The sequence below is a fragment of the Xenia sp. Carnegie-2017 genome, unplaced genomic scaffold, assembly GCF_021976095.1.
Source record: "Xenia sp. Carnegie-2017 unplaced genomic scaffold, XeniaSp_v1 HiC_scaffold_22, whole genome shotgun sequence".
Taxonomy (NCBI): domain Eukaryota; kingdom Metazoa; phylum Cnidaria; class Anthozoa; order Malacalcyonacea; family Xeniidae; genus Xenia; species Xenia sp. Carnegie-2017.
In genome coordinates, this window is record NW_025813485.1 from 14,304,563 (window position 1) to 14,327,437 (window position 22,875).

Sequence of the window (22,875 nt, forward strand, 5' to 3'; positions counted from 1 at the left end):
TAGTCGCAATTTCGTTTTTGTCTGTTCACACAACAAAATATTTTTCACACCAAGGCCTCTCCGTTTAAGCACCGCGAATCTATTGCACGCTCCCCCCGTAGAATTTATTAAACGCCCAAGGCGTTTATTAGATCATCTACGGTATAGCAAACACTTGCATTTTTTTGTACACATAGATGTATATAAACAGGCATTAGTACATTGCTACTTGAAAATTAAGAATAGATAAGTTACACTCCTTTTAAAATTAAATATAGTAGCGTTTTTATTCCATATACAATGCACATAAACATTCCTTTGTGTAAAAAATATTACTTTCTACGATTAGCATTAAATAGTGCTATGCTGCAAATAAATTGTGGGAAGACAAAGTGATATTCTTTAAACAGTGGTTAAAAACAATCTATTGACGAACTTACAGTTGTGTTAACGTTCTAATGGTAAACGATATAAACATCTTATAATTTATGACACATGTTACTAAATGTTAATATTAGTTTTAACACAGTCATAAGAACATAAAATTAAACTAACTATAAGACACAATCTTATGCCATCGTTTCGTCATCCTCAGACAAATTATCGAACCTTACTTCCCCCGATTCACTGGCTGGTACCATCACAGTACGAACTGGAGCCAAAAGTGAATTAAACACAACTTCGGACGTTAAGGCTCTTTGACTTTGATGGTCCACGCTGCTACGGAATGCGTTCACGACACGTATCTAATATAATCATAACAAAGTTACACGATTCTAATAATGTTTTAAGCAAGCACAATGTATTAGAAAAAGCCAATTTAGGAATGAAAGCGAAGTCGTTTTTGGTAATGTTGATTTCTACTATATAGTATAGAGCAATTCACAACGACAAAATTAGGGAAACATTCCGCAATAAAATTATTATTTTGTTGGCTCAAGTAATCCGGGTAATCGTCCATCTCATAATCATTTCAAAAACCGATCGTATCAGCTGGAAGCGATAACACAGTTATTATAATACAGTCAGATATAAAAAATAACAGCATGTAGTTGATTTCTAGAAATCTCTTACTCATAATTGTTCTCTATTGCTCATAAGAGGAAAAAGTACGTGAAAATATTTACCTGATGTCTCAACCTAGTCACACTACGTATCCACAAGAGGCGAGCATTAGCAGTTGACGGGCTACTGTCGTCGTGACCAAGACGGCAAAGAGCTTTAGATAATATTGTCTTCGGAACGGTAGCAACCACTTGACCAATAAGTAGTTCTGTAAAACCCAATAATAGACACCACATCCATTGTTGCGCGTTCAAACTTTTACAGCGAAATGCATAACCAGAAAACTCCACTAAAATAACCTATATTGAGCAAAAATGTCTTAAAATTTATAATAAGAGTATTGCAAATTTGGATAAATTTATCATACATATCAAAGATCACAACAGACCTGGACAAAAACAGTTCCAAACCAAATGACAAGGAAGATCCAGTTATTAAAAATTCCCTCGAAGACATTACGCTGACCGTGAACTTTTCTTGAGTTGATTTCGTTGAAAAGTTGCATGAAAACAAATGTATTAAACATCATGGTGAGATGAACAGAGGGTTTGCCGTGATCTTTAAAACCAGAATTAATGTCAAACAAGGTAGGGCCAGCTTCCATCAAGACAATAAGAACGATGATCTGATAAAGACTATGCAGCAAGATATTCTTTGCCATCGTTCGCGAAATAAGGGGTTTTGTACGACCGTATGGTTTACGGGTAAGTAGATCGTCAGTTGGAGGTTCAGTCGCCAAGGCTAACGATGCAAACGAATCCATTATAAGATTTACCCATAATAGTTGTGTTGCACTGAGTGGACTTTCCTAAAGAATATACGGATGTATTTCTCTTGCACATTCAAAAACATACAAAAAAAATAAAGTACGAAATTCTGTTGTATAGTGTAGAATAGTAAATAACAACTTACAGTATGTACCAATGCACCAATCACAGCAATAAATATAGCAACTAAGTTAACTGTAAGCTGAAACTGCAGAAATTTTGAAATGCTATCATAGACGTTGCGTCCCCATTTCACAGCCTTAACGATACTAGTGAAATTATCATCAGTCAAGATGATGTCCGAAGCCTCTTTTGCAACATCAGTTCCAGCTATGCCCTGTAAAACACATTGATTAGTGATGACATGAAAAACCTCGTTATCAACGTTAAAAAATCACCCACAGAATTCTTCATCTAGAGATAAAAACCCACCATTGCAAATCCTACGTCTGCCATTTTCAAGGCTGGAGCATCATTTGTACCATCACCAGTGACTGCTACAATTTCGCGAGTTTTACTGAGTTTACTGTCAATAATTCCTTTCACTAGATTGTATTTATCTTCAGGTGATGAACGAGCCAATACACGTAGTTTGGGCCAAATTTCGTCAATTTTAGATTGAATAACCTTAAGGCAGGAGAGAACAATAAGAAAATAATCTATACGTGTACTCTAAGGGGCAATAATAAAGTGGGAATCATTGACATAAACGGCTGCTCAAGTGCAGGCAATAGTGATGAGGATAGCAATAATCTTTAAATGGGCTACAGATGTGCGGGCAAGTAAAACTGATCTTTTAATGTCGATCGTCCTTTAATAAAAAGAAGACATCGAGGAGTACGTATTTTAACTACAAACCTTTCCTGTATCTTTATCACGTATCCTTTTGTTAAACTGTTTTCCTTCCATCACGAGAAATTCGTCTGTACTTGTCAAAATACCGCATTTTGTAGCAATAGATCTAGCAGTTGCTACGTTGTCACCAGTCACCATTCGTACAGTAACGCCCGCACGTTGACAACTTTTTATGGCATCTGGAACCTAGAATTATAACATAATATCCTTAAAACAATTGATACTCTTTCACAATAAGGAAAGGTATAAGAATTATCAAAAAAACTAATAATATATCAAGGAATGTTAATAAACCCTTGACTCTGAAGATCACTACCACTAAGTGACCAACAACTTCAACAGTCATTCTTAGGACTCTACTAACCTGGACAATCTATATCTACAAACATGTAATGATACTCTCGGGTTCAAGCCATTCACATTGAATACAAGAGCAATAATAACAAAATCAATACTCATAAACAAATTGACCTAACCTCTGGTCTCACTGGATCTTCAATGCCAGTAATTCCGAGGCAAATCAATTCACTAACAACAGATGATTCATCATCCCAATCTTGACTAGTATCTTTTGGAAAATCTTTATACGCTAAGCATATTGTTCTCAAACCATTATCAGCCATTGGTTCAACCACATTTTTTACTATGTCACGACGTTCTTCACTACTCAAGGGATTTGTTGTGCCATCAGGTCCAATAATGGATGTGCACTTGGACAACACTATTTCTGAGGCACCTTTGCAGTGAATTCTGTAACCTGTCATCTCATTTTGATCATCAAAGATATGTACGACAGTTGACATTGATTTTCTTGAAGAATTGAAGGTAAAAACTTTGATGAACTCTTCTTCAGGCATATTTCCACGATAATAGTTATAATGATCTTTAAGAGGTCCATCAACGAAGCCCAGTAATGCACAATCAGTTTTGTTGCCCATTTGACGATCCAATTCTCCTTCTTTACTGCCAGGCTACAAGTAAAAGGTAGATAGTTTCCCTCAAATGTACCAAAAAAATATATGTCAAAAAAAAGTGCTGAAATTTTAGGACTTCAAATAACTGTATATGGGATGTTCAAATCAAATATTTCTTTATATTTTTCTTCAACAATTGCAAAAATACATTTTACGAAAAAAAGAATTAAAAAATGAAATGAATGATACACAAATAAACTGCCAAAAATACTGCCAAGTACGCTGCTAATTTTTATCATTACATGAAAAAATGTAAATAGTTGCAATTGTAATAACATGCACTCAAGTTTGCAGTTATTAATGACATGAACATTATCATCAGGCACCTGATATTTATTTAAGACCAACAGACAATAAACTCTATTAATTTTTATGATTTGCCTCTGAGAGGTCCCGAGCTCTGAATGATATCACTGTAAAGTCTGACAAAACTGTCACATCTGTAAGTTACATACTCATGGGCCGTAGAAAGATTAATAGTCAGGGGGGAAGCAATATTCACATGCATATATAAATGGCTCTACTCATTTTTCTATCTTCTATCTTTTCACTTTTCCTCTAACATATATTCATGATTGACTTGCCAATTTTGCACAGGCTAATGAAAACTAAACTGTAAATCAGTCAGTGCCTGCATTGTTTTGTTGTTATTTCACAAGCATGTTTGAATAAGAAGTGCATTTGTTGAAATCAGTAACTACCTTAGTGTCCTCACCTCAATTCTTGAAGCGTAACTGCTGTTATAGGAAATTCCTTCAGCCAAAACTTTTTTCAAATTTTCAGAAATTTCTTTACAATCAAAGCCAGACTCCAAAACAAAATATAGTTTTTGACCCAAGTAACTTTGGACAACAGTCATTCGATTTGTTGTTAAAGTTCCTGTTTTGTCTGAGCAAATTGCAGTTGCATTTCCCATTGTCTCACATGCATCTAAATGTCTTACAAGATTATGGTCATTCAACATTTTCTTGACAGAGAATGCAAGAGAAATGGTCACAGCAAGGGGAAGTCCTTCAGGAACAGCAACAACTAAAACTGTTACACCAGTAATAAATGCTCTAAGATACTCAGAGATGTGTTTCTGTTTGAAAGATTCATTATCCACATGATAAGTTTCAATAGAAAATCTTATCCAAATAACAACAACAGTTAAAATACCAGCACCAAGGCCAAACCATCCAATCAAAACAGCCAATTTTGTTAATTTGCCTTGCAAAATAGATTTCTCTTCTTTGCTTTCACTTTTATTATCTGTCTCATCAGATTGTTCAGTTTCCAAAAGTGTACCATCTTCAGCATCAGCTGGCTTGCTTTCCACAGGTTTAGGTGCTTTGTCAGCCCCAGAGACCAACAGTTTCAAAATTTGGCCAGACCTGGAGTTGATACCAACTGCAGTAACAATCATTTTTCCACTTCCTTCCATCACTCTAGTACCAGATAAGATAAATGGATTTGCATCACCTTTCCGCACTAAGTCTGACTCTCCTGTCAAAGAGCTCTCATCAATCTTTAGATCATTGTTTTGAACAAGAAGTCCATCCGCAGGAATCATGTCTCCATATTTCAACTGACAAATGTCACCAACAACAATATCACCATTAAATATTGACATTGACTCTCCACCTCTGATCACAGTGAATGTGTGTTCGCATTCAATCTTGCTTTGGAGACCACGGAATTGTTGTTCTTTAGTGTAGTCATTGACAGCAGTAACAAGAGCAACAATGATAACAGCAACAAATATGGCAAAACCTTCTATCCAAGCAGTACTTTTTTCTTCCTCAACAGTGACACCAAGAATCAATGATACCAAACCAGCTACCATGAGAATTATAAGTAATGTATCCTTGAATGCATCAAACAAGAATTGCAAGAAAGTTTTTGGAGGCATAGGAGGAATGTAATTTGAATCAAATTTTGCTTTTCGATCATTAATTTCATTCTCGTTTCTATTAATACCTAGGGTAACTGAGCTTTTCAAGCGATGTACAACTTCGTTTATACTATTAAAATTTTCTCGTAATAATTTCAAACCATCATCTCCTCCATGCATTATTTCTATCAAATCTTCCTTTGACACATCAATACCATCCACGCCGCCACCATCAGATTCATCGATGCTAACACTACCAGCTCGAGATCCGGGCGCCATCATGAAAAACTAGATGAAAACAAAGTTGAAGTTTTTCGCTAAAGACAATCACGTTAAAATTTCTGTGCTTATAACGGAACCACACAAAGATTTGTTGAAATATTGAAATAAAATGTTGATATAAAGGATTTCTTTTCGGATAAAAATGAACTCTCAAATTAAAGAACATAAGTTTTTAGATTTTGAATGCAAATGATTGATGCTGACAACGCCTTTCGTAAGTTATATAAGTTAAAAACAGTGGGAATAAAAAATAAGGACAAGCAATACAATATTACTTTTTACCTCGAAATTTTCACAAACTTGTTTTTCTCAAGATTCCATGGGATTTGCGCTTTCCAGATCTTATGCAATGTCAAGCGGACTTCAAATTATATCTGGTCAGTTGATGTTGACAAATAAATATAGAAACGTACACTCACTAAATTATATCCTTTAGTATATTTCAAAGGATGAAATAAAGTCTTGATTAGTAAAAGTTAAATACAAGCAAATGAAGAATGCAAGCATAATAGTTTAGAATAAGATAAGTCTCCTCCAACCTTTTTGGGCACAAATCAGTGTGAAAGTTGTCCCAAATATATTTTCGTTAACTGCGAAATATTTTATTAAATGACCCCGTGACATTTTCAATTATTTTGATTGGCTAATGCAAGCACTCATTCACTTATTTTGATTGTCATTGGTTCCTACAGTTGCGTGGGAGCATGAACTGCTTCATCAATTTCTCTTTTGTACCGAATGTTTTCGTTTTTCACAACATTATTTTGGGGATTGCAGTAAAGCAGGCAATATGACAGGCATTTTTATGAGATTGCACAAGGGTTTAAAACCAACTACGTTTTCTCTTCAAGCTTTAATTAACCTTAATTTGCATTACAAAAGCATTTTGACAAGTATGAAAAATTCATATTTTAATTTATTATGTCTTAAGAATAAGAGTTAGCAAGAACCACTGGCAAGAACACAGATACAAGGAGGCAATGTGACAACTAAAAATTACATTTTCAATCATGTAGGGAGATGAACGGCGACTTTTTTGGTGATATCGGTGAAGTGATTTTTCTTCACCCTTACCCATACCATAGTCCACAAAGTAATCAGAGGAAGTTGGCATGCAACCTGTATTATTAATAACTGTTTTGTTGATTAAACAAGAAAACTATAAATTACAAATAGCAAAGGGTGATTTCGGCGCACTAGCTTGGATTAGACGGGGTTTGTTGACAGTTGTGAGTGGTCGGACTGTTTACTATCAAATTTTTGCAATCTAACCTAATCTGCAGATGATTTTTCACACCGGAAAAGCAACTTACCGCCTCAATGATTTCGCGGGATTAAAATTATTGCATCAATACAAGTCTTTCATAGTATGACTGTATGAGTACATGTGTAAGTACTTTTAATGAAGATAAACTGAAGGCAGAAATATGGGGTTCGATACGAATTTTAAACGTGGACCTTGCAGTAAACGACATAGGTTGTCATAATGACCAAACTAAACATAATTGAAATCTTCTGATCATGGAAATATAAAGCCTGTTTAACTATCCATGCTGTGATAAACGCCAACAAATTATTAGTTTTCGATAGACAATCGACACGGTCGAGATTTTATTCAAAATTTGTAATCACACTTCGATGCTGTGGGGTTAATTGACTGTAGATCAAAAGTTTTGCTCATAAGCATTGGTATTTTTTATCAGACAAACAATGAATGTGGATGAAGGAAAGGATGATAAGTTTTGTTAAGCAAAACCACAAACCACATAAAAATTACAAAGAATTTGTACACTAGAAAATAGAAAGCATGGGCTGGTTGCACAAAGTCGGGATAGCGAATATTTTCACTTGTAAAAAAGGTGTGTATTTTTCTTACAAAGAAATTTGTAGTCTTCAAAACAATACTTTATTTCAGTGATTGCACACTTCAAATCGTATATTTTTCTCTTTTAAGAGATTTTATGAACGCTCAGAAAAATTTGCTATTCAGTAGATAACGCTATCCAGGCCTCGTGCTACCGGCCACAGATGTGAACTAAAGATACTTAAAGGTTACATACAACAGCTCATTTACTCGATTCTAGAAAAGCATGCGAACTCTCAGCGGGTCTGGATTTAAAGTCAAATGTCAGCTAATAAAACGGCCTTTGGCGTACGCATATAAAATCAAGCAGAAACATCAGTATAACAGTATACGTATGAACCCTTATGAAAGAACAACAAGTTATTCACGAACAAAGTAATCTAGAAATCTACTATTATACAGGAAAATTGGATATTAGATATAAGAGAAGACAGAGAAGGGAGGGTGTGCTTTAATATCAGAATCAGACTTTCTTCATTTCCACATACACATTTCTCAATCATGTTTCATTTAAACCATGTACATAAAGGAGCATGCACACCCTTTCAAGGCTTTTTTCTGGCAAGGTTGATGGTTTTCAGGTTGAATAACAAAGACAAAGCCAGAAGAGTAAAGAATTTTCAAAGTACATTTACAAGAAGAGAAGTGCTGGCTAATTTACCGAAGCATTGGTGTACAGTATGGAATAGTGAACAGTTCCCATATTTCTCAGCGAAAGGTTTATTTCGTTACGTTAGATAGTTCTAAGTAACGAAATACGTATTTGATTGACAAACAATAAATAAAATTCAACTTTCTGGTGGACCGTAATCATAATTTTTTTGTTATAAAAATCGTCTATAGTCATATGTTTGTTACTTTATTCAGACAATACTCCAATCAAAGCTCCCGGATGACATGCCTAAAACTTGATCAGGCTGTAAGACTTCGATCTTCAACGGTGCTACGGAATGCGTTAACGACACGTATCTATAACACGATGAAAATACTTTTACTGTGTGTTATCTCTACGATTATAAAACAAAAGGTACAGATGAAAATGGTGAGAACAAAGTTGTTCTTAGTAGAGGTAGAGGTCTTTTTTCTATAGCTTTTCTTAGCTCTTTCTATAGAACAAAATTTTTGAGAGGAAATGACGATGGGCTCAAGAATTCTTAGGTGACAGCGCAATCATCAATGTGCTCAGTCATGTCAAAGCTAAGCTACTATTTTGGAGTGCACAGCGGATTATTTCAAAACTGAGATCTTTAGCAACAAAAAATAATCGACCTCCATTGCTAATGAATAAACAAAATACATGAAAACACTAAATATTTACCTGATGTCTTAGCCTAGTCACACTACGTATCCATAAATGGCGGGCATTAGATGGCGGTGGTCTGCTACCACGACCCAATTGGAAAAGAGCTTTAGAAAATATTGTCTTCGGAACGGTAGCAACAACTTGACCAATAAGTAGTTCTGTAAAGCCCAATAATAGACACCACATCCATTGTTGCGCGTTCAAACTTTTACAGCGAAATGCATGTCCAGAAAACTCCACTAAAATAACCTATATTGAGAATATTTTTTTTATGCACAAAAAAAATATTTAAAGTTTTTGGCATAAAAACATATATATCAAAGATCACAACAGACCTGGACAAAAACAGTTCCAAACCAAATGACAAGGAAGATCCAATTATTAAAAATTCCCTCGAAGACATTACGCTGACCGTGAACTTTTCTTGAGTTGATTTCGTTGAAAAGTTGCATAAAAACAAATGTATTAAACATTATGGTGAAATGAACAGTGGGTTGGCCGTGATTTCTAAAACCAGGATCAATGTCAAACAACTTGGGACCAGCTTCCATCAAGACAAGAAGAACGATGATCTGATAAATACCATGCAGCAAGATATTCTTTGCCATTGTTCGCGAAATAAGGGGTTTTGTACGACCGTATGGTTTACGGGTAAGTAGATCGTCAGTTGGAGGTTCAGTCGCCAAGGCTAACGATGCAAACGAATCCATTATAAGATTTACCCATAACAGTTGTGTTGCACTAAGTGGACTTTCCTAAAGAATATACGGATGTATTTCTTACTTTATACTTCGTACTTAAAGATTACGACTATATTCACTGAACATTGCAAAAAAAATTTGCATGTCGTCGTATGATTGTTCAGCCACTGCAAAGAAAAAATAAAATCATTGTCATCCCTCACAATTTTTGGATGCAAATGACAATCGCCGTCAATAATGCCAGCAAAAAATTCTTGCAACTATTTTTTACCGCTGACGAAATTTGCTGGAACATTTTGAAGAAATTGTTTTGATTTTTGTGGCTAATGGAATATATATCTAAACTGGCAGTAATATTTTATACGAGAATTTCTTAAAATTGCGAGAGCCGCATAAGTTTTGTTTATTGGTACAGAAGCGAGTAAATAACTTACAGTATGTGCCAATGCACCAATCACAGCAATAAATATAGCAACAAAGTTAACTGTAAGTTGAAACTGCAGAAATTTTGAAATGCTATCATAGACGTTGCGTCCCCATTTCACGGCTTTAACGATACTAGTGAAATTATCATCAGTCAAGATGATGTCCGAAGCCTCTTTTGCAACATCAGTTCCAGCTATGCCCTGTAAAACACATTGATTAGTGATGACATGAAAAACCTCGTTGTCAACGTTAAAAAATCACCCACAGAATTCTTCATCTAGAGATAAAAACCCACCATTGCAAATCCTACGTCTGCCATTTTCAAGGCTGGAGCATCATTTGTACCATCTCCAGTGACTGCTACAATTTCGCGAGTTTTACTGAGTTCACTGTCAATAATTCCTTTCACTAGATTGTATTTATCTTCAGGTGATGAACGAGCCAATACACGTAGTTTGGGCCAAATTTCGTCAATCTTAGATTGAATAACCTTTTGGTAAGGGGGGGAAAAAAAGGAATGAGCAGATAATCTAGACGCGATTCACATGTACAGGCAATAGTGACGAGGGTATCTTTGTCCTATTAATGGGGGGAAAAGCAAGAACAAAAAGATGTACACACGAATGCATTAACTTTGTTTACAAACCTTTCCCGTATTTTCATCACGAATCCTTTTGTTGAACTGTTTTCCTTCCATCACGAGAAATTCGTCTGTACTTGTCAAAATACCGCATTTTGTAGCAATAGATCTAGCAGTTGCTACGTTGTCACCGGTCACCATTCGTACAGTAACGCCCGCACGCTGGCAAACTTTTATGGCATCTGGAACCTAAAATTATGGCATAATATCCTTAAAACAATTGATAGTCTTTCAACATAAGGAAAGGTATATAAAAACAATAAAAAGAAAAATACTTTAGAGAAAATATCAATAGTCACACAAACAAAAACAATACTCATAAACAAATTGACCTAACCTCCGGTCTCACAGGATCTTCAATGCCAGTAATTCCGAGGCAAATCAATTCACTGACAACAGATGATTCATCATCCCAATCTTGACCAGTATCCTTTGGAAAATCTTTATACGCTAAGCATATTGTTCTCAAACCATTATCAGCCATTGGTTCAACCACATTTTTCACTATATTGTCTATTTCTTTACTACTCAAGGGATTTGTTGTGCCATCGGATCCAATAATGGATGTGCACTTGGACAACACTATTTCAGAGGCACCTTTGCAGTGAATTCTGTAACCTGTCACCTCATTTTGATCATCAAAGATTGGTACAACAGTTGACATTGATTTTCTTGAAGAATTGAAGGTAAAAACTTTGATGAACTCTTCCTCAGACACATTTCCACGATAATAGTTATAATGATCTTTAAGAGGTCCATCAACGAAGCCCAGTAATGCACAATCAGTTTTGTTGCCCATTTGACGATCCAATTCTCCTTCTCTGCTTCCAGGCTACAAGTAAACGTAAAGGCAAACTGAGCTCAAGTTAACAACCCCAATGTTATTAAATTCTACTTCATAAGTTATTCTATAAAGAAGAATCTGGACAAGTTCTGGAATCATGTTTCCAAACCAAGGATCAGTTTTGATGATTGTAGAATGGTATTATAGCATTGTCAAAAGAAGGCCTCCACTCTTTATCTTAGATTATATTCTTGAGTAAATGGGACATTTTTTTGATTGCGTGTTTTTCAATTGATGCACTAACAGCAAAAACATGGGTAAGTTTTCAAAACGAAAACGTAAAGTTGCACTTACTATCGCAACTTATCTTTTTCTACAAGAATGTAAAAATAAGCGAAGAAAAAGAGAGGATTTTGGGTACGGCCGTGGTCTACTCAAAATCGTTGGCATTCACAAGCTAAACTTGTGCGTGAATTGGCTGCAAATGATTCTGAAAGCTTTCAACAATTTTCCTCAGTGAGATCAAGAGTTTAAAATGCATTTCCATCAACTCATGTTAAATTGCTCTTATGTAAAGGTCTTGTAACGAGAAGTTGCATTAGGCCATGACAAATTTTCTATGGTAAAGATCTTGGATGAAAAACTGGCATGTCAGTTTTTGAGCAAATGACTTTGTCACAGAAATATTATTAAAATTTCTTAATTTACATGCGCAAATAAACTTTGCCACAGAAACTCTACTCGTGTAAATTACTCTAAACTAACACCATAACATTATAAGAAAAAACTTCCTAAATAGGAAAGACTACATTAAACACATTAAACTGTTTTAAAAATCAACTGGTTTGAAAAAGCCATTGATATATGACTCATATGTCAATGTATTTATGTTCTTGATCATTTCAAAAATTGAAATTTAACCTTGACAATTTTGTAATCAAAAATATCCTCATAAGATGTCATAAGCATATACTACATTTCCTTAAATGAGAAAAATAATACATCAAGCTTGATAATAAATAGTAATGAGACTGAACATGAACCACTAAGGTTGACCTTAAAGTAAAGCAATAATAGCCTTGAGTTAAACAAGTAAGTTGTAGTAAGACATGTATTGACACATGCTATGCAATGACTAATAGTGTAAACATATTCAATCTGTCAACACAATTTTCTGATCTGGTTAAAGCATGGATGGATTTACTGGGGGAGGGATGTGTGCAAGGGATGTTCCATCCCCAAAATTGTTCAACTCCTCTAAGCCTCATTTTAACCCCCCAATTTTTAGCAAAACAAATCAATAATACAGTTGAACCGAGTTTTTCAGGGTGAAATTTCAACTATCTGCACAGCTTTTGATGGCTACACCACAAAATTGCACTAAATTTCAGATCCTTGGTTTGTCTTATGTCACTTTATTACCAGCTCACCCCCTCCCTAAAATTTTTAGCTCCACCCAGTAAAAAATATGAAAGTCTGTTTAAGGTTCAAAGTTAATGCATGCTCATTTATATTAATTAATAATTAGCTCACCTCAATTTTTGAAGCATAACTGCTGTTATAAGAAATTCCTTCTGCAAAGATTCGTCTCAAACTTTCAGGAATTTGATCGTGTTCAAAGCCAGAATCCAAAACGAAGTATAGTTGTTGACCCAAGTAACTTTGGACAACAGTCATTCGATTTGTGGTTAAAGTTCCTGTTTTGTCTGAGCAAATTGCAGTTGCATTTCCCATTGTCTCACATGCATCTAAATGTCTTACAAGATTATGATCATTCAACATTTTCTTGACAGAGAATGCAAGAGAAATGGTCACAGCAAGGGGAAGTCCTTCAGGAACAGCAACAACTAAAACTGTTACACCAGTGATAAAAGCTCTGAGATAGTCAGAAATATGGCTGTTTTTGAAAGATTCCTTATCCACATGATAAGTTTCAATAGAAAATCGTATCCAAGTAACAACAACAGTTAAAATACCAGCACCAAGGCCAAACCATCCAATCAAAACAGCCAATTTTGTTAACTTGCCTTGCAAGATTGATTTTTCATCTTTACTTCCACTTTCATTATCTTTTTTTTCTGTTTGCATTGCTTGCAACAACATGCCATCTTCAGTCTCAGGTATCTTTGCTTCAACAGGTTTAGGTGCTTTATCAGCCCCAGAGACCAACAGTTTCAAAATTTGGCCAGACCTGGAGTTGATACCAACTGCAGTAACAATCATTTTGCCACTTCCTTCCATTACTTTAGTACCAGATAAGATAAATGGATTTGCATCGCCTTTTCGCACTAAGTCTGACTCTCCTGTCAAAGAGCTCTCATCAATCTTTAGATCATTGTTTTGAACAAGAAGTCCATCCGCAGGAATCATGTCTCCATATTTCAACTGACAAATGTCACCAACAACAATATCACCATTAAATATTGACATTGACTCTCCACCTCTGATCACAGTGAATGTGTGTTCACCTTCAATCTTGCTTTGGAGACCACGGAACTGTTGTTCTTTAGTGTAGTCATTGACAGCAGTAACAAGAGCAACAATGATAACAGAAACAAATATTGCAAAACCTTCTATCCAAGCAGTACTTTTTTCTTCCTCAACAGTGACACCAAGAATCAATGATACCAAACCAGCTACCATGAGAATTATAAGTAATGTATCCTTGAATGCCTCAAACAAGAATTGCAAGAAAGTTTTTGGAGGCATAGGAGGAATGTAATTTGAATCAAATTTTGCTTTTCGACGGTTTATTTCGTTCTCGTTTCCATTTATACCTAGGGTAACTGAGCTCTTTAAGCGATGTACAACTTCGTTTATACTATTAAACTTTTCTTGTAACAATTTTAAACCATCATCTCCTCCATGCATTATTTCTTTTAAATCTTCCTTTGACACATCAATATCATCCACGCCGCCATCAGATTCATCGATGCTAACACTGCCAGCTCGAGATCCGGGCACCATCACGGATTGAGTAAAACAACAATTAAGTTCACCAAAGAAATCACGCAACAATTCACTTCCTCAATGGCACAAAGACAAGCTAAAATTATTGTAATGATATCTACGATAAGTGAAGCAAAGAATAACTCAAATGATTTTATGACAAACACGTTAATTTACGTTTTAAATGTTGAAAGAACTTAAAATAGAGAAAGAACTCACACGACAAGGTGCATCAAATACACTGCAACACTTTGAAATCATCCTACGTTAGAATTCGCATGATTCAGCAGTAATTTATGCTCAAGGAAGCGTAAACGCAGTTGAAAGAAATTTCACGCTTGGGTTTTGCAACGTGCAGTATTCTATTCAATATTATTCATGAGTATGTTCTGTGGATAAATATTTCCGTCAAATAAACGTGTTAGCTGTGTGAATTTCTCGACAGTACACATTACAGTACAATAACAACTAAGTATTTGTCCTGTGCTTAGTTGAACCGTTGGTAAATGGACCTAGTTATTACTATGTAATGGACCCAACCTACACAATTAGAATGTATTTTACAATAAAAACCTGAACAGGCAGTGGTGTTCTATTTGGAAGTGGCTGCAATGCAAATAATACGGTTGCAGATTTTAATACAACATGTATAGCATCAATACTTACCTCGGCGATTAACAAGCTATTTATTTGTTTTTCAAATTTATTACAGCTCTGTAGGTCTTGAGATTTGTGTTTGTCAGATCCTGTGAAGTCAAGCAGACTCAAGCTAACTTCAAATTTTATCTGGGGATAGATTAGCACAACCTACACAGAGATCAATGAAATTCTTAAGTGGTATCTTTCAAATGATGAAGTTATATTTTTAATCAACAAAAATGAAAACAGTTGTGCCAATGACTAAGCACACTGCACAAACAATATACCGGAAAAAATGATCCTTCAACTATTTCCCCAAATACGCTGCGTCAGTGTGACAGTGTGTGAAAAAAAATAAAAACAACCCGTGATATTTTCTGCAGCTTTGATTGGCTAAGCAAGCGCTGTACGCAATATGAGAATGCCATTGGTCGCGTGGAAAGCGCATGAACATTATGCTATCCTTTTCTCAATTTTCCGAAATAATCTCGTTTTTAGCAAAATGATTTTAAGGCTTTTCATAAATTTAGCTCAGGAGCACTGCCTTACGAAAAATAAATAAAGGATTGGCCTTCTCAAGCAATAATTTTATGCGAATTATTATAATAATTTAAAACATTCATTTTGGACTCATCCATCAGCGTCTTCATTAGCGAGAGAAAACATTCATTATGAGTAAATAAAATTTTGTAATTGTTAAAAAAAGGGAAACTTGAAGTTGCAGAGACGCTTTTGATAAAGCTGGCTTTTAAAACATCTTGGAGCGGTGAGTTTAATGTACGAGTTTAGACTCCTACATAAGAACTCGCATTAGAACATTTTCATGTTTCAAAAACACAATCAAATTGCTACCGGCTATCGCAGTGGCATTAGATGCAATTTTTAAAATTATTTTTCAAACGTACATGGTTCTTTTTGACTAATCGCCGTATTGAAGTTATCACGTGAAACAGGTGAGATCACCCTTTGACTCATATAAAACCACTGATGAAAACAACTAAATGTTCATGAACCAATGTTCAAAACAACTAAATGTTTCTACTCAAAACACGAGCTTTCAACAAATTAAGCGATATTTAAGATTTTTAATTTAATACAACGTTCCAGGTGCATATGCAGTGCTTCAATATTTTAACTATAGAAAGACAAATTATGAATATTGATCACTGCCTTCTGAAGTCTGTTTTTGAACTTTTATCAGAGTTGCAAAGACTTCAAGGCAAAGAACCAAATCGTTAAAAAAATATTGTTTGCAAACAACGATCAGCCGCTGAATTGTCTACTGCATGTAGTGTGTAACAGAAAACCGCCTAAAGACGATTTTCTGTACAGCACTTCATCGCTGTAATCTCATAACCATCTGATTTCTCTGCATAATGGTATGATTGACATTACGCATTGGCACAAGTAAATCATGCAGAAATCTACGATTAAGAAATCACGTGATGTGAGACGTCAGAGAGAATGTGCTGTGTGACATTTACATGACATTCTATTACATGTGCAAATTTATCCTACTACAAGTAAGCTTTTACAATACCTTTATATTTGACGGCTTTTTTATAAGCACTGTGCTGGGTTTTATGTTACTTATTAGAATAAGTTTTCTAAACTTGGCGATACTCCAACAAAAAATTCCTGGTGATACGCCTATACATGACAAGGCTCTTCAAATGTGATGGTCCACGGTGCTACGAAATGCCCTCATCACATCTATCTAAATTTATCAATATACAGTAAGACTAACACAGTGTTATATTTTTAAGTCTGTCAATATACAGCAAGACTAACACAGTGAGTTAGGTTGACACGATTATAGTGACTGACCACACACAATTAACAAAAGGCTAATTTAGTGATGAGAGCAAAGTTATCTTTGGTCGAGATATTTTTACTATGGTTGATTTCACAAAAAAAAGAACTTATTTTGCAAGTTGCATGAGATAAGACGCAAGCAAATACGTATTTGAGAGAAAATGATGATGGTGTTGGCTTGAGTAATCCTTGAATCATCGAAAATGTCAATCTGTTCAGTCACTTCAAAAGCCAAAACTACTTGCTTGGAATACAAAGGCAATAATTTCAAAACGAGACATTCAATAATCATGCAAAAATAACACTATATACGCTATTTCTAAGGACATTTATAATAATTGATCTCCATAACCATTGCTAATCAGAAAACATAACACATGAAAACGTAATATTCACCTGATGTTGAAACCTAGTTTTATTACGTATCCAGTGTAGACAAGACATATCTGGCTGTGGTTTGGTCTTGTCGTTACCAAATCGACAAAAGAAAAAGTCTGAAACAGTAGCAACAATTTGTGCAATAAGCAGTTCGGTAAAGCCCAATAAAAGGCACCACGCCCATTGTTGCAGATTTAAATTTTCACAACGAAATGCCAGCCCAGAAAAACACACAAAAATTGCCTGAATTGAATAAAAGTTAAGTTTTAAAACATGTTAAGAAATTTTTGACATGAACACAATAGTATCAAATATGGACCTGGACAAAAACAGTTCCAAACCAAATGACAAGGAAGATCCAGTTATTAAGAATTCCCTCGAAGACATTACGCTGACCGTGAACTTTTCTTGAGTTGATTTCGTTGAAAAGTTGCATAAAAACAAATGTATTAAACATTATGGTGAAATGAACAGTGGGTTTGCCGTGATTTTTAAAACCAGAATCAATGTCAAACAAGGTAGGACCAGCTTCCATCAAGACAAGAAGAACGATGATCTGATAAAGACTATGCAGCAAGATATTCTTCGTCATTGTTTGCGAAATAAGGGGTTTTGTACGACCGTATGGTTTACGGGTAAGTAGATCGTCAGTTTGTGGTTCACCGTATGGTTTACGGGTAAGTAGATCGTCAGTTGGAGGTTCAGTCGCTAAGGCTAACGATGCAAACGAATCCATTATAAGATTTACCCATAACAGTTGTGTTGCACTAAGTGGACTTTCCTAAAGAATATACGGATAATATTTCTTACTTTATACTTCGTATTTAAAAATCCCTGCCAATAAAATGAAGACAAAAATAATTGGTTACTTTTGGTTTAGCATAGTAGTGAATCAGTGAATAACAACTTACATAATGTACAAGTGCACCATAAACACAAATAAATACAGCAACGAAGTTAACTGTAAGCTGAAACTGTAGAAATTTTGAAATATTATCATAGACGTTGCGTCCCCATTTCACAGCTTTAACGATACTGGTGAAATTATCATCAGTCAAGATGATGTCCGAAGCCTCTTTTGCAACATCAGTTCCAGCTATGCCCTGTAAAACACAGTGATTAGTGATAATATGAAAAGCATCGTTGTCAACATTAAAAAATCACACACAGAATTCTTCATCTAGAGATAAAAACCAACCATTACAAATCCTACGTCTGCCATTTTCAAGGCTGGAGCATCATTTGTACCATCTCCAGTGACTGCTACAATTTCGCAAGTTTTACTGAGTTTACTGTCAATAATTCCTTTAACTAGATTGTATTTATCTTCAGGTGATGAACGAGCCAATACACGTAGTTTGGGCCAAATTTCGTCAATTTTAGATTGAATAACCTTAAGGCAGGAGAGAACAATTAGAAATCTAGATGGAAATTACAAGTACAGACAATAGTATATAGGCAGTACTATATACCTCCCCCGTATTTTCATCGCGAATCTTTTTGTTAAACTCTTTTCCATCTAGCACCAACAAATTATGATGGTCTTCACTTTTCAAAATATCCCATTTCCTAGCAATAGATTTAGCACGTTCCACTTCGTCAGCAGTCACAATTCGTACAGTAGCGCCCGCACGTTGACATCTTTTTACGGCAACAATCTGGTATTGTAACATGTTATGCTTAATACAATTGATACTCTTCCAGTAAACTATGAAAGTGTACACAAATGATTGACAATGAAAATAATACGACAGTAAACAGCATATTTAGTTACATAAATGGCAATATTGATAAATATTCATGAAAAAATTGACCTGACCTCCGAATCTTCAAAGCCAACGATTCCGAGGCAAATCAATTCACTGACAACAGATGATTCATCATCCCAATCTTGACCAGTATCCTTTGGAAAATCTTTATACGCTAAGCATATCGTTCTCAAACCATTATCAGCCATTGGTTCAACCACATTTTTCACTATATTATCTATTTCTTTACTACTCAAGGGATTTGTTGTGCCATCGGGTCCAATAATGGATGTGCACTTGGACAACACTATTTTAGAGGCACCTTTGCAGTGAATTCTGTAACCTGTCACCTCTTTTTGATCATCAAAGATTGGTACCACAGTTGACATTGATTTTCTTGAAGAATTAAAGGTAAAAACTTTGATGAACTCTTCCTCAGGCATATTTCCACGATAATAGTTATAATGATCTTTAAGTGGTCCATCAACGAAGCCAAGTAATGCACAATCAGTTTTGTTGCCTATTTGATTGTCCAATTCTCCTTTTTTTCCACCAGGCTACAGTTGAAAAAATTTATTGTTTTCCTCCGAAGACACATTACCCTGACTAATTCATCGGAAAATCATTTCAATAATAAAGTCTTACTATAACAAATAATTACATGTTTGTAGATTTTGATTGTCCAGGTTAGTGTTTGTCGACGGTACCACATACTATGTGGTAATTATTTTTCAGGCAAGAGAGGAGTAAATGAAAAAGTCGCTCGTTCTCTAACAAATAATCGATGTTTTATGGTCACATTGCTAAGTCTTTTTTTTATTGTCGTTGATATTTATTTATATATGGAACTCGATTGGTTCTATTTATACAAAAAAACTCTGTTCAATATTTCTCTGTAAAAAACCTGCGGTTAACAAATTCTTGATATTTTCCTCCTTTACAAAAAGAATTCACAGCATTAGTTTTTATTTGTTTCAACCATCAGGCAACAGACCAATGCACGACAACGATGTTGGGATCAAACAACTGGATTGGAAGAAAGTTGACAAGAGAATTCTACAACAAAGGAAAGTGCTCAACAACAGAGTTGAGAAGCTTATAAAGAATTTACTAGTGAAAGGTAATCATTGTCTTCTGCTGTTACAGACATTGCAATGTTGTTCAGGTGAAGGCGTCCAAACACAGCACACAAGAGTAGATTGTTATAAAAACCATTTCGTAAACTGTACGTGTTGTTTCCTAGAATACTTATGGTTGAATGTAACTTTTTGGGATAAATGGTCATGTGTCAGGTCAAGATTTAAGTTCGTATCCAAAGGATCACCGGATTGGCTTTATGCTTTATTTTTTACGCTATTGCCGGCACAAGGCAAACTGTAACATATCTAATGTAAGAAACCAAAATGAAAAATTCCGAAGGAATTCATTGGAATGACGACTAGCAAACTTAAGACAATATAAAACAACCACATGTAATCGCTTGTAAACATTTGGTTTGCCAACGAGGTGGGTTATCTAAACTTGCCTGGGATCAAAAGACAAAAGGCAAAATCTGTATGTCTTTGTTTGTCTGAGTGTGTGCATCCTAAACGTTTTTGTCATTAGAAAAACAATAAATAAAATTATTTTTCAAAAAAAATTAATGACAATTACGCTGAAAATTTTACAAAGATTTAGCAGGGTAAGAATTCAACGTCACTTGCCAGTGATTTATTATTAATTGTCAAAGGTTACCTTCAGTAAAATACTACCCACTGCACAACGAGTATCAAATTCATAAAAAAAGGCTGACATTAAACAGCAACACCCTCAAAGAAGTCACCAAAATTTAATCCAAAGTAAAGCACCCCAAGATCTCCCATAAAAATATCATCCTGAATCCAGGGGTGTGTGGATGGTGTGACACCCCCAGATTTTGTGATATATGTATAAAAGTTTCGTCCATATAATCTGATAGAGCATAGAGAAAGTTAGACCTGATAACATTTTGAGCTTCCCTAAGAAATAAAGACACTACAAAAATTGGTCCAAGAATATTTTTTTGAGGGATGTGCACTCTTGCCAGCATCTATCCCTGTATTAAAGGAAGAAATCTTTTGCAAAAGAATGTGCTTTATCATATAATTTTAATGGAGGGGATCTAACATATGTCAGATTCACTGAAGAATTTGCTGAAATCACCTTACTTACTAATATGAATAATGTACTTGTTGATTAAAACCGACAAAATGAAGCTAGATAAGAAGTATTTAGTGAGCCTTAATATTAATTTTCAAGAAAGTTCATCTTATACATCCAAGCTCATTAAATTCAGTTAAAGAAATATAGTTGCCTCTATGAATGAGTGACTTTAATTAGTATGAAGTGCTATATTGAAGTTTGTAAACACATTTATGTTGATATAGTTAGCATTAACAAACACTCACTTAAATCAATAATTGGCTTACCTCAAGTTTTGAAGCATAACTGCTGTTATAAGAAATTCCTTCTGCCAAGATTCGTCTCAAACTTTCAGGAATTTGATCGTGTTCAAAGCCAGAATCCAAAACGAAATATAGTTGTTGACCCAAGTAACTTTGGACAACAGTCATTCGATTTGTGATTAAAGTTCCTCTTTTTTCTGAGCAAATTGTAGTTGCATTACCAATTGTCTCACATGCAACTATATGGTCATTCAACATTTTCTTGACAGAGAATGCAAAAGAAATGGTCCCAGCAAGGGGAAGTCCTTCAGGAACAGCAACAACAAGAACTGTTACACCAGTGATAAATGCTCTGAGATAGTCAGAGATGTGGCTGTTTTTGAAAGATTTCTTATCCACATGATAAGTTTCAATAGAAAATCGTATCCAAATAACAACAACAGTCAGTATACCAGCAACAAGACCAAACCACCCAATCAAAACAGCTAAATTTGTTAATTTGCTTTGCAAAATAGATTTTTCTTCAGTTTGCAACAGTGTACCATTTTCAGCATCATTGGTCTGCTTTGAACTTCTTCAGTCCTAAAGACATGTAATTGAGCAACTCTGGAGTTGATACCAACTGCAGTAACAATCATTTGGCCGCTTCCCTCCATCACTTTAGTACCAGATAAGATAAATGGATTTGCCTCGCCTTTCCGCACCAAGTTTGATTCTCCTGTCAAAAACTCTCATCAATCTTTAGATCATTGTTTTGAACAAGAAGTCCATCTGCAGGAATCATGTCTCCATCTTTCAACTGATAAATGTCACCAACAACAATATCACCATTAAATATTGACATTGGCTTTCCACCTCTGATCACAGTGAATGTGTGTTCACCTTCAATCTTGCTTTGGAAACCACGGAATGGTTGTTCTTTAGTGTAGTCATTGATAGCAGTCACAAGAGCAACAATGATAACAGAAACAAATATTGCAAAACCTTCTATCCAAGCAGTACTTTTTCCTTCCTCAACAGTGACACCAATAATCAATGATACCAAACCAGCCACCATGAGAATTATAAGTAAAGTATCCTTGAATGCCTCAAACAAGAATTGCAAAAAGATTTTTGGAAGCATTAGAGGAATGTAATTTGAACCAAATTTTGTCTTTCGATCCTTAATTTCTTTCTTGCCTCCATTTATACCTAGAGTAACTGAGCTCTTCAAGCGATGTACAAGTTCGTTTATACCACGAAACTCTTCTTGAAGCAATCTCAAACCATCTCTCTCTCCATGCATGATTTTTTTTAAATCTTTTTTAGACACATCAATATCATGCACGTTGACACCATCAACTTCATCAAAAGGAAAATTAACACTGCCAGTTAGAAGAGCAGACGCCATCTTATTAAACCTAACAAAGA

General features: G+C 35.1%; 3 protein-coding genes across 3 annotated transcripts; all 3 read right to left on the reverse strand.

The window, feature by feature from the left end:
- Positions 1-239: 239 nt before the first annotated feature.
- Positions 240-6,382, reverse strand: LOC124446702 (plasma membrane calcium-transporting ATPase 1-like). Its single transcript, XM_046997557.1, has 9 exons — positions 6,078-6,382; positions 4,356-5,801; positions 3,143-3,637; positions 2,670-2,852; positions 2,244-2,438; positions 1,957-2,148; positions 1,433-1,852; positions 1,107-1,343; positions 240-725 (listed from the first exon to the last, which is right to left on the reverse strand). The coding sequence occupies exons 2-9, from the start codon at positions 5,793-5,795 to the stop codon at positions 549-551; spliced, it is 3,339 nt and encodes a 1,112-aa protein (XP_046853513.1). The 5' UTR covers positions 5,796-5,801; positions 6,078-6,382; the 3' UTR covers positions 240-548.
- Positions 6,383-8,363: 1,981 nt separating this feature from the next.
- Positions 8,364-15,371, reverse strand: LOC124446703 (plasma membrane calcium-transporting ATPase 1-like). Its single transcript, XM_046997558.1, has 9 exons — positions 15,129-15,371; positions 13,047-14,559; positions 11,067-11,561; positions 10,736-10,918; positions 10,385-10,579; positions 10,098-10,289; positions 9,298-9,717; positions 8,978-9,211; positions 8,364-8,628 (listed from the first exon to the last, which is right to left on the reverse strand). The coding sequence occupies exons 2-9, from the start codon at positions 14,478-14,480 to the stop codon at positions 8,572-8,574; spliced, it is 3,210 nt and encodes a 1,069-aa protein (XP_046853514.1). The 5' UTR covers positions 14,481-14,559; positions 15,129-15,371; the 3' UTR covers positions 8,364-8,571.
- A 2,230-nt stretch (positions 15,372-17,601) lies between these two features.
- LOC124445178 (plasma membrane calcium-transporting ATPase 4-like) lies at positions 17,602-22,855 on the reverse strand. The gene is made up of 7 exons (XM_046995885.1): positions 22,195-22,855; positions 21,490-21,950; positions 19,114-19,599; positions 18,767-18,952; positions 18,493-18,687; positions 18,206-18,397; positions 17,602-18,075 (listed from the first exon to the last, which is right to left on the reverse strand). The coding sequence occupies exons 1-7, from the start codon at positions 22,853-22,855 to the stop codon at positions 17,602-17,604; spliced, it is 2,655 nt and encodes an 884-aa protein (XP_046851841.1).
- Positions 22,856-22,875: the final 20 nt, after the last annotated feature.